This window comes from Brassica oleracea, chromosome C4 (assembly GCF_000695525.1).
Source record: "Brassica oleracea var. oleracea cultivar TO1000 chromosome C4, BOL, whole genome shotgun sequence".
In the NCBI taxonomy this organism is placed as follows: Eukaryota; Viridiplantae; Streptophyta; class Magnoliopsida; order Brassicales; family Brassicaceae; genus Brassica; species Brassica oleracea.
Genome location: NC_027751.1, coordinates 30,160,505 through 30,178,129, shown reverse-complemented (window position 1 = coordinate 30,178,129; position 17,625 = coordinate 30,160,505). Strand labels below are relative to the sequence as shown.

General features: G+C 38.7%; 1 protein-coding gene and 1 pseudogene across 1 annotated transcript in view; one reads left to right on the top strand and one right to left on the bottom strand.

The window, feature by feature from the left end:
- The window catches only part of LOC106338617 (glutathione S-transferase T3-like), a 1,704-nt gene extending 1,214 nt beyond the window's left edge, over nucleotides 1-490 (top strand). Inside the window, exon 2 of the mRNA XM_013777554.1 lies at nucleotides 478-490. Within this exon, the coding sequence (XP_013633008.1) occupies nucleotides 478-490 (13 nt within the window). The remainder of the gene's footprint in view (nucleotides 1-477) is intronic.
- A 933-nt stretch (nucleotides 491-1,423) lies between these two features.
- On the bottom strand, nucleotides 1,424-3,584 carry LOC106342381 (annotated as a pseudogene).
- Nucleotides 3,585-17,625: the final 14,041 nt, after the last annotated feature.

The following is a 17,625-nucleotide window of genomic DNA, read 5'->3' as shown; positions in this document are numbered from 1 at the left end:
AACACCGGCTGATCTTCAACGTCTACTTTATATTGGTGAGCAACGTGGATTTCCCGGGATGATAGGAAGCATCGATTGTATGCATTGGGAGTTGAAGAATTGTCCCACCGTTTGGAAAGGGTAATATTCACGTGGTTCACGGTAACGCCGCTGATGCTGTTGACGAATACCTCCGACTCGGTGAAACAACTACTCGTTCATGTGTGGAACATTTTGTCGAAGAAATAATAAATTTATTCGGTGAAGAGTACCTAAGAAGACCAACACCGGCTGATCTTCAACGTCTACTTGAAGTTGGTGAGTTCCGTGGATTTCCCGGTATGATAGGAAGTATCGATTGTATGCATTGGGAGTGGAAGAATTGTCCCACCGCTTGGAAAGGGCAATATTCACGTGGTTCGGGAAAACCCACAATCGTTTTAGAGGCGGTCGCTTCGTATGATCTTTGGATATGGCATGCATTTTTTGGACCTCCAGGTACCTTAAATGATATCAATATTCTTGATCGCTCACTTGTTTTTTATGACATTATAAAAGGTCAAGCTCCGCAAGTTACTTACTTTGTCAATGGAAGAGAGTATCATTTGGCTTACTATCTCACTGATGGTATTTATCTGAAATAGGCAACTTTTATCCAATCTATTCCAATACCACAAGGTCCGAAAGCGACTTTATTTGCTCAACATCAAGAAGCTGTCCGAAAAGATGTCGAGCGTGCTTTTGGAGTCTTGCAAGCTCGTTTTGCCATTGTTAAAAATCCAGCACTTTTTTGGGATACAGCCAAAATTGGGAGGATTATGAGAGCATGTATCATACTCCATAATATGATAGTAGAAGACGAACGAGATGGATACACTCATTTTGATGTGTCAGAGTTCCAACCCGGAGAAGACACCGGAACTTCACATGTCGATCTCACGTATTCTACATATATACCTTCAAATATCGTCAATATGATGGGTGTTCGAACTAGAATTCGTGATAGACAAATGCATCAACAACTCAAAGCTGATTTGGTTGAACATTTGTGGAGTAAATTTGGACGTAGTGGAGACAACAACTGAGTTTGAAATGTTTCTTTCAAAATATTCTCGATTAATGTACTACTCTTTATTTTTATGTTTTCTTTTTAAAATCTATGTTTTAAATGTTATCTTTTAATATGTTTGTTTAATAAATAAATTTTATCTTAAAAAAAAAATTAAGAACCCCTAATTAAGAAACTCCCATTGGACCGCTTAAAATGAGAGTTTCTTAACGACAATCCTTAACTCCACTTAACTAGAGTTAAAATATTAAATAATCACTAAAAAACCCGCTTAAGGATCATGGGATAATAATGCTCTTAGTATACAACCACCGTTCGAGAAACTATTATTTAAAAGTTTTTAAGCCTCACATAAATATGTAACCAGCGCACATACTTATTTGTGGGGACTACTACCTCACGTCCTCTTATTTTTGCTCCCAAACAGTAAAGCAAAGTAAAACAAGATCCTGAAAAAGAGGCCACAAGCAATCCCACTTACTCAGTTGAGTAATACCTTGCTGTACAAGTAAGTCAGACCCTGTCCTTAAACATGTTAACTCCGTTATCCTCTTCCTTAGCGACATTCCCAGAGTTTGTAGGAGCTTAACCTTTCCCGAATCAGACACTCCTCCGATAAGAGTACCATCGAACACTTGAACTCCCTTAACAAAGCAACGAGACGGGTCATGCATCAAACTCGTTGATTAAGACAGCCTCGTAGGGAAACTTGAGCAGTGAAATGTAATGGAACCACATCCAGTAGATTGGTATACGATCTCGGTTCACGTAGAACCCACTCAAGAGTAAACAGTAAGCGAGATAGGATATTGCGACCATGTAACTTAACATGATGTTCGGAAGAACGCCAGATATGAAAGTAACAACAGATGAGCCCGATCAAAACGAAGCATAGATTATGAGGACATAGAAGAGGAAACCTTGTAACCCACCGTTCAAACCAACGGTCCAGAATGTAATGGAGGCAAACACTATGGACAGGGCTATTAACTGAGGCATGGTCAGGAGAGAATGAGATATGACGTATGAAGATGTTCTGTATGAGTTGTGTGTTGTCTCTCTTAAGAAAATTAACCGTTCTTGGATAAAAACGGGGACATTGTCTAGACAGCAATAGAACATTTTGGGCATAACGAATGCAAAGAAGGTCAATCTCTCGTTTGCACCTCTTGGAGTATTGTCTAGCTTCCAATAGACCGTGGCTAATAGAAAACCGGTCACCATGACGGTAGCTATCCTTGTTCCGACAAGCTCAGGCATTCGAATCCAGTTCTTCATGTAACGTATGGCTAAGATGAATGTTTCAAACAGTGACGGGTTTGCGTATGAAGATATTGTTTCCATAGAACCGGACGAGCCTGAGACTAGTTTGCCTCTAGAGACACTTGCATCGATGGCTTCTTTTAAGGACACGGCTTGTTGAGATGCAGTTTGTGTCGTGTCTCGAGCGAATTTCTTTTTCTGCCATCCTTCGTTGAAATCTACTAGCTCTCTAGTTCCTTCGGTGGACTCTCTTTCAAGCTCTTGAACTAGGTCAGGAGCGAACTCGGTGATGTTCTCTCTCACCGGGATGGGATGACCAAAGTCGGAGAAGAAAGACGGAAGACTAGCCGGAGGTCCATTGAACACACTCTTGCCACGAGATAAGATGATAAGACGGTCAAGCAAATCTAGTATTCTTGCACTAGGTTGATGCATCGACATAATTACGATACTGCTACTCTGAGCTATTCTTTTAAGAACTTGCACCACCATAAATGCGTTGGTGGAATCCAACCCCGACGTAGGTTCGTCCAGGAACAACACAATAGGGTCGTGGATAATGTCGATACCGATTGATACGCGCCGCCGCTCTCCACCGGAGACTCCACGGTGTCCTTCATCTCCTATTCTTGTATCCGCCGCACTTCTGAGCCCTAGTTGGTCTATTAAGGCTTCAACACGCTCCATTTTTTTGGATTTGGACAAGCTTCTCGGGAGGCGAAACTCAGAAGCGAACATAAGTGTTTCTTTGACGGTCAGCATGGGAAACAAGAGATCGTCTTGCATGACGTAAGCAGATATTACTTTCAACAAGCTAGATTGCAAAGCATTATCTCCGTTTAGTGTCAGGGAGCCTCTTAGACTCTCCTTTGCAACACGTCCCGCTAATGCATCGATCAACGTGGACTTTCCAGCTCCGCTTGCACCGAGAACGGCGAGGATATCGCCGTCGCAAGCCTCCCCGGAAACGTCATCGAGTAGAGTCTTCACCGAAGTGGACGAGGAACCAAACCGTTGGCGAAGAGTGACACTGTATTCGAGGTTGTTGAAAGCTAAGACAACGGTACAGCTGGTGGTACGTGTAAAGCATCGATATCTATATGTGATGAGCCGTGTCGTCGCTTCTGGTGACGGAGCTGGAATCTTCTTTCCGGAAACTGTCGCAGTCTTTCAATAACTCGACGAGCGTAGGTGATCCGGCGGGGAAGATGTATTGTGTTTCCTCTAAAACACATGGCATCGCAGTTTTTCTAGCACTTAGTGACAAATTCATCATACGGCTGTCTTTACAGGTTTTTCTATCGAGCTCTTTTTAAAAACCTTTTCAACGATTGGATGTATATCTGGTTGTTACGCACGTTCAGTATTTATACAAATTTTTTTAATCAAGTTACTTTTCTTTAGTATAAATATTTATAAACCGTTCAAAAACTAGATCTCGACCGTGCAACCGCGCGAACTTTTGTTTTCATTTACTTTTATATAAACATTTTGTTTTCAATTCTAAATTATTATATATTATAATATATATGTGTCTATCAATTTTTAAAAGTCGTCTAATAAGTCGTCCAGATGGAAGACTTTCCAGACGACTTAATTAAGTCGTCCGATAAGTCGTCCAGCTGGGAAGACTTTCCAGACGCCTTATTATAAGTCGTCTAATAAGTCGTCCAGATGGAAGACTTTCCAGACGACTTAATTAAGTCGTCCGATAAGTCGTCCAGCTGGGAAGACTTTCCAGACGCCTTATTATAAGTCGTCTAATAAGTCGTCCAGATGGAAGACTTTCCAGACGACTTAATTAAGTCGTCCGATAAGTCGTCCAGCTGGGAAGACTTTCCAGACGCCTTATTATAAGTCGTCTAATAAGTCGTCCAGATGGAAGACTTTCCAGACGACTTAATTAAGTCGTCCGATAAGTCGTCCAGCTGGGAAGACTTTCCAGACGCCTTATTATAAGTCGTCTAATAAGTCGTCCAGATGGAAGACTTTCCAGACGACTTAATTAAGTCGTCCGATAAGTCGTCCAGCTGGGAAGACTTTCCAGACGCCTTATTATAAGTCGTCTAATAAGTCGTCCAGATGGAAGACTTTCCAGACGACTTAATTAAGTCGTCCGATAAGTCGTCCAGCTGGGAAGACTTTCCAGACGCCTTATTATAAGTCGTCTAATAAGTCGTCCAGATGGAAGACTTTCCAGACGACTTAATTAAGTCGTCCGATAAGTCGTCCAGCTGGGAAGACTTTCCAGACGCCTTATTATAAGTCGTCTAATAAGTCGTCCAGATGGAAGACTTTCCAGACGACTTAATTAAGTCGTCCGATAAGTCGTCCAGCTGGGAAGACTTTCCAGACGCCTTATTATAAGTCGTCTAATAAGTCGTCCAGATGGAAGACTTTCCAGACGACTTAATTAAGTCGTCCGATAAGTCGTCCAGCTGGGAAGACTTTCCAGACGCCTTATTATAAGTCGTCTAATAAGTCGTCCAGATGGAAGACTTTCCAGACGACTTAATTAAGTCGTCCGATAAGTCGTCCAGCTGGGAAGACTTTCCAGACGCCTTATTATAAGTCGTCTAATAAGTCGTCCAGATGGAAGACTTTCCAGACGACTTAATTAAGTCGTCCGATAAGTCGTCCAGCTGGGAAGACTTTCCAGACGCCTTATTATAAGTCGTCTAATAAGTCGTCCAGATGGAAGACTTTCCAGACGACTTAATTAAGTCGTCCGATAAGTCGTCCAGCTGGGAAGACTTTCCAGACGCCTTATTATAAGTCGTCTAATAAGTCGTCCAGATGGAAGACTTTCCAGACGACTTAATTAAGTCGTCCGATAAGTCGTCCAGCTGGGAAGACTTTCCAGACGCCTTATTATAAGTCGTCTAATAAGTCGTCCAGATGGAAGACTTTCCAGACGACTTAATTAAGTCGTCCGATAAGTCGTCCAGCTGGGAAGACTTTCCAGACGCCTTATTATAAGTCGTCTAATAAGTCGTCCAGATGGAAGACTTTCCAGACGACTTAATTAAGTCGTCCGATAAGTCGTCCAGCTGGGAAGACTTTCCAGACGCCTTATTATAAGTCGTCTAATAAGTCGTCCAGATGGAAGACTTTCCAGACGACTTAATTAAGTCGTCCGATAAGTCGTCCAGCTGGGAAGACTTTCCAGACGCCTTATTATAAGTCGTCTAATAAGTCGTCCAGATGGAAGACTTTCCAGACGACTTAATTAAGTCGTCCGATAAGTCGTCCAGCTGGGAAGACTTTCCAGACGCCTTATTATAAGTCGTCTAATAAGTCGTCCAGATGGAAGACTTTCCAGACGACTTAATTAAGTCGTCCGATAAGTCGTCCAGCTGGGAAGACTTTCCAGACGCCTTATTATAAGTCGTCTAATAAGTCGTCCAGATGGAAGACTTTCCAGACGACTTAATTAAGTCGTCCGATAAGTCGTCCAGCTGGGAAGACTTTCCAGACGCCTTATTATAAGTCGTCTAATAAGTCGTCCAGATGGAAGACTTTCCAGACGACTTAATTAAGTCGTCCGATAAGTCGTCCAGCTGGGAAGACTTTCCAGACGCCTTATTATAAGTCGTCTAATAAGTCGTCCAGATGGAAGACTTTCCAGACGACTTAATTAAGTCGTCCGATAAGTCGTCCAGCTGGGAAGACTTTCCAGACGCCTTATTATAAGTCGTCTAATAAGTCGTCCAGATGGAAGACTTTCCAGACGACTTAATTAAGTCGTCCGATAAGTCGTCCAGCTGGGAAGACTTTCCAGACGCCTTATTATAAGTCGTCTAATAAGTCGTCCAGATGGAAGACTTTCCAGACGACTTAATTAAGTCGTCCGATAAGTCGTCCAGCTGGGAAGACTTTCCAGACGCCTTATTATAAGTCGTCTAATAAGTCGTCCAGATGGAAGACTTTCCAGACGACTTAATTAAGTCGTCCGATAAGTCGTCCAGCTGGGAAGACTTTCCAGACGCCTTATTATAAGTCGTCTAATAAGTCGTCCAGATGGAAGACTTTCCAGACGACTTAATTAAGTCGTCCGATAAGTCGTCCAGCTGGGAAGACTTTCCAGACGCCTTATTATAAGTCGTCTAATAAGTCGTCCAGATGGAAGACTTTCCAGACGACTTATAATAAGTCGTCTGCGCAGTCTTTTGGATTGAAGTAAATACCTGACTCAAGATAGCAGCTTTCATTGATCTGCGGCCTCTGCTGCCCTCGTAAGCCAGTATCGGTGGAGACGGACTGTCTGCTCTGGGACCACCAATACTAGCACCCAATTCCGGCATAGCTGTGTACGTCTAGACCTGAAGAACTTGTATAAACCCATCCACGGTGTAACAGCCAGCAATTTCTTTGTTCCACAAAGAGTCCATCAGCACCTTAAACGCGACTCTCCCCCATGGATAATTCTCAAACCGTTCTAAATCCATCACTAGCCTTGCCAGAGTAGATCGTGTAGCGGTTGAAAACTTTCTCCCTTCAATGAATCCAGTGAAGATGGAGAGGTACGCGAGCCGCTTGCGATCTTCCCTGGACCAATCCCCGCATCTCTTCAGTGCTGCTATTATCTGATCAGTAGTTGGCCCAGCTTCCAGATGAACTCCCAGCATCCCCCAGAAAGAAACCATCTCTGGGGTAACGTCACATTTTGGTGTCTCAAGGTCCTCGATGTACTCGCAGTTTAGACCAGTGAGGTTTTCAAACTCTAACAGTGAAAACCTCAAAGGTTCTGGACCAACGAGAGACCACATCTCATACTTCTTCTTAATGTCCAGCTTGAAACTGAGCATGTAGTGAACCAGCCTTGAAGCCCAACCAAATCCCTGCTCCTTGAACTTGATGAAAACTCCCAAACTCGACTCCTTGAGCTCTTCAAATTCGTCATCAGTAAGAGCTTTCCTAAGAGCAGTATGCAACTTGCTGTTATCCGTATGATACGAAATGCTATTGTGGGCTTCTGGTTCTTCCCCTGATGTGTATAACCTACGGGGGAGTTCTGGAATATCCATCCTTTTTGTCTGCAAAATAATCAAAGACAACAATATAAGTCCAGACGACTTAGTAGACGACTTAAATTACTTACAAGTCTTCCAGTCGCAGAAGGAGTTGGAGTACTCGTCATTGCGGTTATAGATCTGAAAAAATAAACGTGAAACGGTGAGAATGAGTAAATTGATAGAGACAACGTTTTATGTTCATCTTTTCCTCGAGATTGATGACTTAGCGGCGTTAGGGTTTACAGAGAAACGGCGCTAAGGTTTACAGAGAAGAAGCGGCGGCGCTAGGGTTTAGAAGAAGCGGCGGCGCTAGTGTTTAGAACGTTGGTGACCACGGTGGCGAGGGCGACGGTTTGTTCGGAAATAGTGGAATCGGCGGCGCTAGGGTTTAGAGGAATCGGCGCGGCTAGGGTTAGAAGAAGCTGCGGCGACAACGGTGAGAATGAAGTGAGATAGATAGCCGATGTTGAGAACGATGGTTTGTTCGGAAATCGTGGGAATTCGAAATCGCCTTTGAGAGGGAGAACTGTTAGGGTTTCTGAATTTCGCGAAAAATGAAACAAAAAAAATAAAAATCACCTTATATATTGGGTAAATAATCCGGTTAGCTTTAAAATTACATTGGTAAACTTTAAGGTTTGGTCCGGTTTAGACGACTTATTCTGGCTGATAATGTACAACAGACGACTTAATATTTAGTCGTCTGTTTTCAGACGACAAAATATTAAGTCGTCCTAGACCCTAAAATGAACCCCTAAACTAAAATGACTAGATTAACTAACTAACCACGTTATAAAATCTAATTATACTTAAATAGTGTTTACTATACACAGAAATGAACACGCATAAGTAATTTTAAAAATTTTCAAAAACGGTTTTAATGCTTTCCAAAATCTAACCCTAAGAACACATACAATACTACAACATATGTTGATGAAACATAAACTTAAGAATATCATGACTCACTACTTTCACTCATCTATGCTGAAAACAATTGAAATTTGTTATATCTTAATTTATACCTCCTAAGACATATGTTAATTACATAATTCCCATTTTTCACTTATCAAAATATTTTTTACAAAATTTTTAAATTATGTTTAAGACTAACTGTCCAGACGACTTTAAGTTAAGTCGTCTGGACGACTTATTTTCAAGTCGTCTAAACAGACGACTTGCGAGGGGTAGAAACGTAAAAAGAATTCCGTTTTTTTGTTTGGTCACAAGGGGATAGTTGTAATTTCAATAGCCTTTTAGGTTACTTTTGCCTTTGACCCAAGTTGGGGTATTGTTTTGGGTTTGACTCCAAGTTTTGAGTCACACTTGGCAATTCTCCCATTTTTAAAACATAGTAAGTTTACGATATATATTTTTCATTGAATAGATTGTTTCAAACTTTCACATGTATTTGTATCTTCTTCTATATATATATTTTCGGATTATTATTTCATTATTAAAATGGTAACAATATATATAAATATTAGTAAAATATTATTTTATTGTCATATTCAAAAATACTGTAACATTTCACAAATTTAGAAAGTTTAAAAAAATTAAACTTTTCGCTTCATAGATTTATATTATCGAGTAAATAATTAAACATTTAGTTTTTGTTTAATTTTTAGATAAACTATATAGTTTAAAAAAATTCATTGGTTTAAGGTAGTAAATATTAATCATTGTTAGATAATATGATTTTTGTTATTTTAAAAAATCTTTATAATTTTAAAAGTTCACATCGACAAATATTTAAATAATTAATATATGGAGATATAGTATTACATCATTAAATTATATCATTTAATTTATACTATCTATAAATCCAATGGATCATTTATTGTTTAAATCCAATTATTGATAGCCCAATAAAAATTTCTGGTTGGCCCAAAATTTAAATGATAAGATTCGAGATTAAATGTAACATGACTTTATAGGAATAGGTCCATTGGATCCATTTTTTAAAAAATCACACGTGAATCAAAGTTGTGACTTCTTTTTTAATATATAATATGTTTTATGGTTTTCAACGAAAACGTTCGGGTAAAAAACTGGAAACAATCCATAAAAGACCGAATCAAACCGGTTGAAGAGAAATTCTTGATCTAAGTTAAGATATGTCAATCCAAGTTTCACACCGGAAGTTTAGACAAATAATGTCTTACTAGGTTAATATCCGCGATTTGCGCGAGACGAACATTAGATATATAAATCTTTTTACGTACACTATTATTTATTTTGCATTTTTACATATCATAAAATAAGAAATAATAATAAGAAGCAAGTAACTATTATATATATATAATTAAATTGGTATAAACATATAAATCAAAATAGTCACTCTTTTTATTTTCTATTTTGCAATAATAAATAAATCAAGACAATCATATTTACTTATTTTCCATGGTATATGGTTAAATTTAAATGATATTAGCATACATATATAGTACAATTTTTAAATATGATTACCTATAAATAAGACTTTGTACTCATATGATTTTATGGTTATAGAAAACAAAAATTTTAGTACTGACTTTAATCATTTTAGTAATTTAAAATTGTATTTAAAAATTTAATGCAAAATTAAAATATTAAGTTATTAATACTTGTTCAATGAAAATTAAGAACTAAAACTATTAGTTTTATGTGGTACATACATATACTTTTAATATGAATACTAGAGAGTGACCTGCCCTCGGAGGGCGGGTATATTATTTGTTTTGTATATATTATTTAAAATTAAATTTATATATTTGTTTTTTTCCTTGTAATATATATTTATTTTTTGTAATCATGCTTGTGTTTTTATCAACAAACGTATTTGCGTAATTTTAAAAAATGATTATTAAAGTATTTGTATAATTGTATTGAATTTATTATATTGTTAAATCATACATGTGTGCCATAGCCTTTAACACATTAATATGATACTTTATTTTCAAACTGTTATTTTGTTAAAAAATAACAAAATATTGTTACAGTTTTGTTTAGTAAAAAAATAGTAATTAAATAGATAGATTAAATAAATAAAATAAAAATAAAAATTAAACATGATTTAATTTCATATATAATTATAATTAGATTATTATTACACATAATAATTTGTATACCAATTATAAATGAATTATGTAAATCAAAGTCCATGGCCCAATTTTAATGGGTTTTGTAAATTAAATGTTTATGGCCCAAATATATTGATGCAGTTAGGCGAGAACTGATGTGGTGGTTATTAGGTTAACTGATGCGGTGGTTATCGTATAAAGTTTGTATTTTTCTTATATACAGTTATCATATTAAAAGGTAGGTATGATGGAAAATATTTGTTGGACTCAACTAACATCAATAGGTCACATTTGTGTTTCAATAGAATAGATTTATTAAATAAATTTTTTTATTTATATAGTTTTATGATAATTTGTATCATGTTCCAACAGAGCCGATCTCCACCATCTGAAAAGAAACAACTCCTCACCGCCAGTGGTTTAGCTCAAAAGCATCCTGACCGCAAGCCACTTTGACGACAATCCCATAGGATGTTGGGAGCGAGCCGAGCCGTACAGCTACAACCAGCTTGGTTGAGCCACCGTGTATCACTCCAAACCCAGCCGCGACATCGGTCGGAGCACTTTCAAGCCTATCTTAAGGCATCTCATGATCTTTTCCGCTGTCCTTAAGCGGGAACTTACCCAGAGAGCACTGGAAGCCCAAGATATCGCTTCAACGAGACCATCCACTGCTCCGCTGCATCACTTCAATTATCTCAAATACCAAGATATCACTGCCAAGGAACAAGCCTTTGAATTGAAACCAAGCCAAAAACCAATAAAACAAAAGATAAAACTCAAAGAAAATTAGACAGACAATTCTTTTTACCCACGATGCATGTACCGACAGTGAAAACGTGTATAAACTGCAAAATAATAATTGCAAGCAAGAGAGACTGGGATGGAAAATTACAATATTGGTTTGGATCAAAATTATAATCTGATCGAGTAAACTTAATATTGGTATTTTGGTTGCTAAAAAAAATAAAATAACTTCTTAATATTTTACCAAAATAAAAGAAAATAACTAGAAATATAATTTGTGCGATGCATGAAGGAGACGCGAAGTCCGCAAGTTAATGGATGGAGTTGTATTCATTATCGAATAAATTTATCCGAGAACCCATGATCATGAGTTCGCAAGTTAATATGTGGGCCATATATATTTTAAATATTCACTATAAGGCTTGGAAGTCAATGCTAAGTTCCGGCTTCACCAACTAGGTATGTATAATAATAAAAGAGACTTTACGTAACTCTGCCTCAGCATTTTATATAAGTATTTTTCAACATCTGTCTGAAAGTGAGCGAGGAAGTTTCCCTTGAAATGTACGTGTATTAACTTGACAAAATATAGTACAAAACAGTTGAGAGATACGTGGGATCTCCTCTAGACTAATATGAATGTAGGAAAATATACTAAGGTATATCTGAACTGTACAACGATAGTTATCTTATCTAATATCCACCCGCAGTTGTAGCGTGGGGTCTCGGATGCCTAGACTGGATCGGAAACTCGTGAAGAGTGTACGTGAATATATTTGCGTATTGGGGCGTAGAAGGAATATGTAAGACTCAAACTTTTCCCATTCGAAATTTTTCTCTTACAAAATATATGTCGATGTCGATATGCTTGGTTCTTTGGTGTTGAACAGGGTTAGAAGATAGATACACTACGCTCACAATATCAGAATAGACCACCGTGACTTGCTGTATAGGCCGGCCCATCTCGAGAAGAAGATTCCGTAACCAGCACGCCTTAGCAACAACGTTAGCTACTCTTTTATATTCTGCCTCTGCGTTTGATCTAGAGACTGTGGGTTGGCGTTTTGCGGACCAAGAGACAAGATTATCACCGATGATGTAAAGACAAAATCCTGACATTGATCGCTGTGTGGTAGGGCAGCTAGTCTAATCATCGTCTGTATAAGCTGTTAACTATAGATGTCAATTGGGAATGGACATGTCCAAATGGACAAAACATTTTATTGACCACTATTTTTTAAGCCCAATTTGTATCCAGTCCAAATTGTCAAAACCAACTTGGATCATTTCAAATGGGCCTTATGCAGACCCCAAATAATTTTTTTGTTTTAACATACTAAATCCATAAAAAATATAACTTGGACTTTAAAAAAATCCAAAACATAGGCAATTCATATGTCTTACACGACCACAATCCAAAGCAAAGTCAATTCATATGTTTTGCACATCCAAAATCTAAAGCATAGGTAATTCATATATTTTACACATCCAAAACATAAACAATTTCATACATTAAAGTTCATACACCAATACAAAATCAAAACATAAGTAAATGATGGTCCTCTTCTTCTTTGTCTTCAGCCTCTCCTATCAAAATGAAACACATAATCAAGTAAGTGATCATTATCCCAATGTCCAGTAACAATTCACAATTCAATTCCAAAAACAAACAAACCAAATAACATAAATTAAATAGCAAAAGAATGAAACCAGGAGCCATCAACAGAAACATAACTAGCTAACGTTAATAACCAGAACAAGTTTTTAGCTACACCTTTCTAAAGCAAATACACAATCCCATCAACAGAAACATAACTAGCTAAAGCAATCATTAGAAACAAACATAGAAACCCATCAGAAAACGACATCAAAGCTGAAAGCAACATAAACTCAAACAAGCCACACCATATACATCTCGCAAATAAGCAAGCACCTTGAATATATAGAGTACTATCAGACTTTATCATCAGAAAAATCATAGAACACGACAGAGATTATACCTTTAGTTGAGTCTAGTATTTTTCCTTCCACTTTCTTCTGCTTCCTCATGTAATTATTCCTTATCTTCCTCATCCAAATTGCATCCACCTACAAAAAAAGAAAAGTTACTCAATAGTTTCACATATCAAAAATTCGATTATAAATTCAACACTCACCAATCACTTCATAACCACAAAGCCAGTTTCTAGCACAGATCAGAGCTTGAACATTTGATGGGAGAAGACGGCTCATGTACTTGCTGAGAACCCTACTTCCAACACTAAATGATGACTCAGATGACACTGTTTTTATTGGGATGCATAGAACATCACATGCCATTTGAGACATCTCCTTAAACCGGCTCGAGTCCCATCGATTTTGTGCCTTGCAAGTAACTGATGATTCGTTTGAGAGCGATGAGATGCCGTTCGCGTGGCTCATGCATGAAGAGGCATATTTTTTGGACAGCATATGAGATGTCAGGCCTAGTGAATGTGAGATATTGTAGGGCTCCGGCTAGGCTTCGATACTCGATTGGATTGGCCACTTGTTTACCTTCCTCTTCTGCTAATTTTGATTTCATATCAACTGGTGTTGAACATGGTTTGCACTCCTTCATGCCAGCTCGTTCGATGATCTTTTCTGCATATTGAGTATGAGATTAGAAGAGGCATTTTTCATTGAACTTCGCTGAGACGCCGAGGAAAGAACTAATGCGGCCCAAGTATTTCATAGGGAACTCAGATCGTAAGACTTGTATTATTGTATCTCGGAGAGTAGTTGTCGACACTGTAACAATGACATCGTCGACGTATAAGAAAAACTTGTATCCTATTTGGATTGGATAAAGCCATTGTTAGTAATGAAATTCACAAATCTCGTATTCCAAGCCCGCAGGGCTTGTTTTAGGCCATAGAATGATCTCTTAAGCTTGCATACATGATTCAATTTTGATTGATCTACGAATCCTGGAGGCTGTAACATGTAGACATCCTTGTTGGATCCAATTTCGGTCCAGTCGTGTTTGGACCGTGTAAAGCCAAAGCGGAACAAAGGCCCAAAACCAGGAAGATGGAGTCAAATTTGGCGAGATCGAAGCCCGAAGATCGAGGGAGAGGTTGAAGAGATCTTGAAATAGATCGACTATAAGAGGGAAGCCATGACAAGAGAGAGGACACGTGAAAAACCCTAGAGAAAGCTTACTACACACATCGACCTCCTCTGAGCTCGCATTTAGCCTAATTCCTTTTGTTGATTTCCTTTGTAGTTTCAGATCTCATTCTTCATTGTATTCGACCTTATCCAATCAATAAAATCCATTCTCGTCAACCGGAATCTGATTTGTTGTGTTCTAAGGATATTTTTGCCCACATCCTTTTTCTTCCCTAGATTTAACATTCCATCACTACAAAATACTTAGTGTAGATTTTAGGATCTACAATCCTCATCGAGCGTGCCATGAGGAAGGCATTTTGCACTTCCAACTGATGTATCGGCCAGTCATTAGAGAGAGCAACATGTAAGACATTCCTTATCGTAGCTGGTTTAATGAACGGGCTATATGTCTCGTCAAAGTCTACTCCCTACGCCTGAGACTTCCAATTTGCAACGAGTCGCGACTTGTGGTTCTTAAAGTTGCCCTCTGCATCAAACTTGTGCTTATACAGCCACATACAACGAATAATATTAGTGTCAGCCGAGCGTGAGACAAGATCAATAGTCTCAGTTTAACAATAGCATCGACTCCACATTTATGGATGGATTCCAATTAAGATCATCTAAATCTTGAATATGCTTTCTGGAAGTGGAGAAAAAGATTGAGCTAAAAGAGAGAACTTTTCTTTGGATTTAGAAATACCATGTTTTGATCTTGTAGACATTGCATGCTTTGGAGCCTCAATAACCACATGTGAAGTTTTAGTTGGTGCATCTTGAGAACAATTTGTAACAGCCATCAGTGGTGAAGCTGGTGTAGGAGATTCCAAGATGTTCCGAAAGAGAATGGAAGGCTCATTTTCTGGTGAGAGGAAGTCGTAATCAGACTCTTTGGTTGGTGTTGAGTCCTTATACGAGAAAGTCGATTCATCAAAGTTCACATATCATGATATGATGATTTTATTGGTTGAAAGATCTAAACATCTGTACCCGCTGTGATTGTTTGGGTATCCAAGAAAGATACATTTAGAGGATCTTAGTGAAAGCTTTTCAGTGTGAGGGATATTAGTGTTAGGTAACACAAACAACCAAAAGTTTTGAGATGAGAATAAGAGATTGGTTTATTGAGCAATACCGAGAAAAGAGCTATGTTTTGAATGAATTTTGAAGGAAGAAGATTGAAAACATGGTCCGACGTGTGCAAGGTCTCTACCCAGAAAGAAGATGGTAGATGAGCCTGGAAGAGGAGACATCGGACTGAATTATTGACAGTACGTATAATTCTCTCCGTTTTTTCGTTCTATTGAGAAGTGTAAGGACATGAGAAACATAAGGTGATACCCTTCTCTGCGTAAAAATCATGAAACTGGGAGTTGTTATACTCACTTCCATTGTCACATTGAAGTGATTAATGTCCTTGCCAAACTGAGTTTTCACATAGTTTGTAAAGTGCAGAAACTTAGAAAAGGTTTCATATTTGTACGTATCGAAAAAGGTATACCCATAGAAAATGAGAGTAGTGATCAACGAAAAGAACGTAAAACTTGATACCACTCATACTCTGCACCGGCGATGTCCATAAATCTGAATGAATTATTTCGAAAGGGTGATCAACTGTCGTGTTTGAATTGGCAAAATGATGCTTTAAATGTTTTCCAAACTGACACAAATAACAAAGATGAGTTTAAACTCGTTTATTACAAGATTAAGCATTAGAAGAAAGAAGATAATTTAAGTGTTTGATTGCTGGGGTTAACCAGACGATTGTGCCAATTGCTTGATGTTATTGCAGCGAAAGCTGAAGGAGCATATCTTTTATTGGAGTCTGAATGAATAGGATAGAGGTCTCATGTGCTATCACTGTGGAAAATCATCTTCTTCGTATGAAGATCCTTCACAGAAAAACCGAAAGGATCAAACTCAACAGAAGATGAATTATCTTTTGTGAAACGACGAACATAAATCAAGTTCTTGAGAATAGAAGGGGTAACAAGAACAACGTTTAGAGAAAGAGGCGGAGATTTTGTGGGAAAAGACAGAGATTCAGAAAAGGTTAGCTGGAATCATACCTCCGTTGCAACGGTTACTGTTTTTCCCATGCCATTTCTAATAATAGACTTAAGATTACCTATTGTGTTATGTGAGTCGTGATGCCAGAATCCATGTACCACTGATTGTCGAATGGATCCATGAGGGTCATATTATTGAAGGCTACAAAAAAGTCTGTTGTCGGTTCATACTTTTGTGTGCCACCATTTGTTGATTGACCTTGTTGCTGCTGACTTTGTGGTCTGGGACCAAGGAGACCTGGTTGTTAAACGGCGAGAATGGTAGCTGAGCCCATGGGCTGTGTTGTTAAAGAGACCTCATCGGATACCCATTTTGACAATAGGGAGTGCTCCACTGCTTGTATTAAGGCCTGGATTGATTTGACTGGTTCCTGCTTTTGCCACGATATCCGCCTCTACCTTGTCCTCTGTTTTGGTTGAAGCATTGCTGATTCTTTTGTTGCTGTGGCTTATGATCCGGGCGCGTATCCGTAGCAACCAGAGCCTTTGCAGAAGATGGTGTGTCCTCATGTGAAGGACTCGGTTTCTTGCCCTTGCCAAGACGATCTTCTTCGAGTATTAGCATCGATCGTGCCTCCTCAAAGGATGGAAAAGGCTTTCGATGGATAATGAGGTTTGATTATGTTGTCATACTTGCCATTGAGGCCGTTGAGAAGATATGTCACCAACGTCCTCTCCGAGACTGGAGCATCAACATTAGCTAACAGATCTGCAATTGATTTTACTCCTGACAGTATAACGTGGACCGTGAGAACGCCTATCTCCTTGGTGCGTAGTTTGTGGTCAAGCTGGATTGCCATGGCTTCCTTATTGTCTTGAAAAAAAAATTTCAGTCGAAGCCAAATTTCTTGCGATGTACCTCATGTCTTGAATGTACTCTTGAAGAGGTTCTTTGAGAGAGTACCGTATAGCCACAGTTTGACTAAGCCATCTCGTTTCTTCCAAATGTGATCATTGTCGTCGGATGGGAGGAGTGTGCCGTCGAGGTGGCCTGAAACGTCAAAGCTTTGGCAGTGTGAGAAAGAGTTCTCGCCAAGCGTCGTAGTTCCCATTATCGATGTCCAAGAGAAACAGAATGTGGGAATTGATGTTGGTGACTCCATAGGTGCGTTCAAGTTGAGCGGGTGCAGCCATTGGATGAGAAGGAGAAAAGAAAGAGAGAGTGGAGTGATGAAGAGAAAACAGAGAGAGTGAATACGCAGAGAGATTGCGTTTTCGATGGTTCAGGAACTGAAACCCGCTGATACCATGAAACTGAGGAAGTTTCCCTTGAAATGTATGTGTATTAA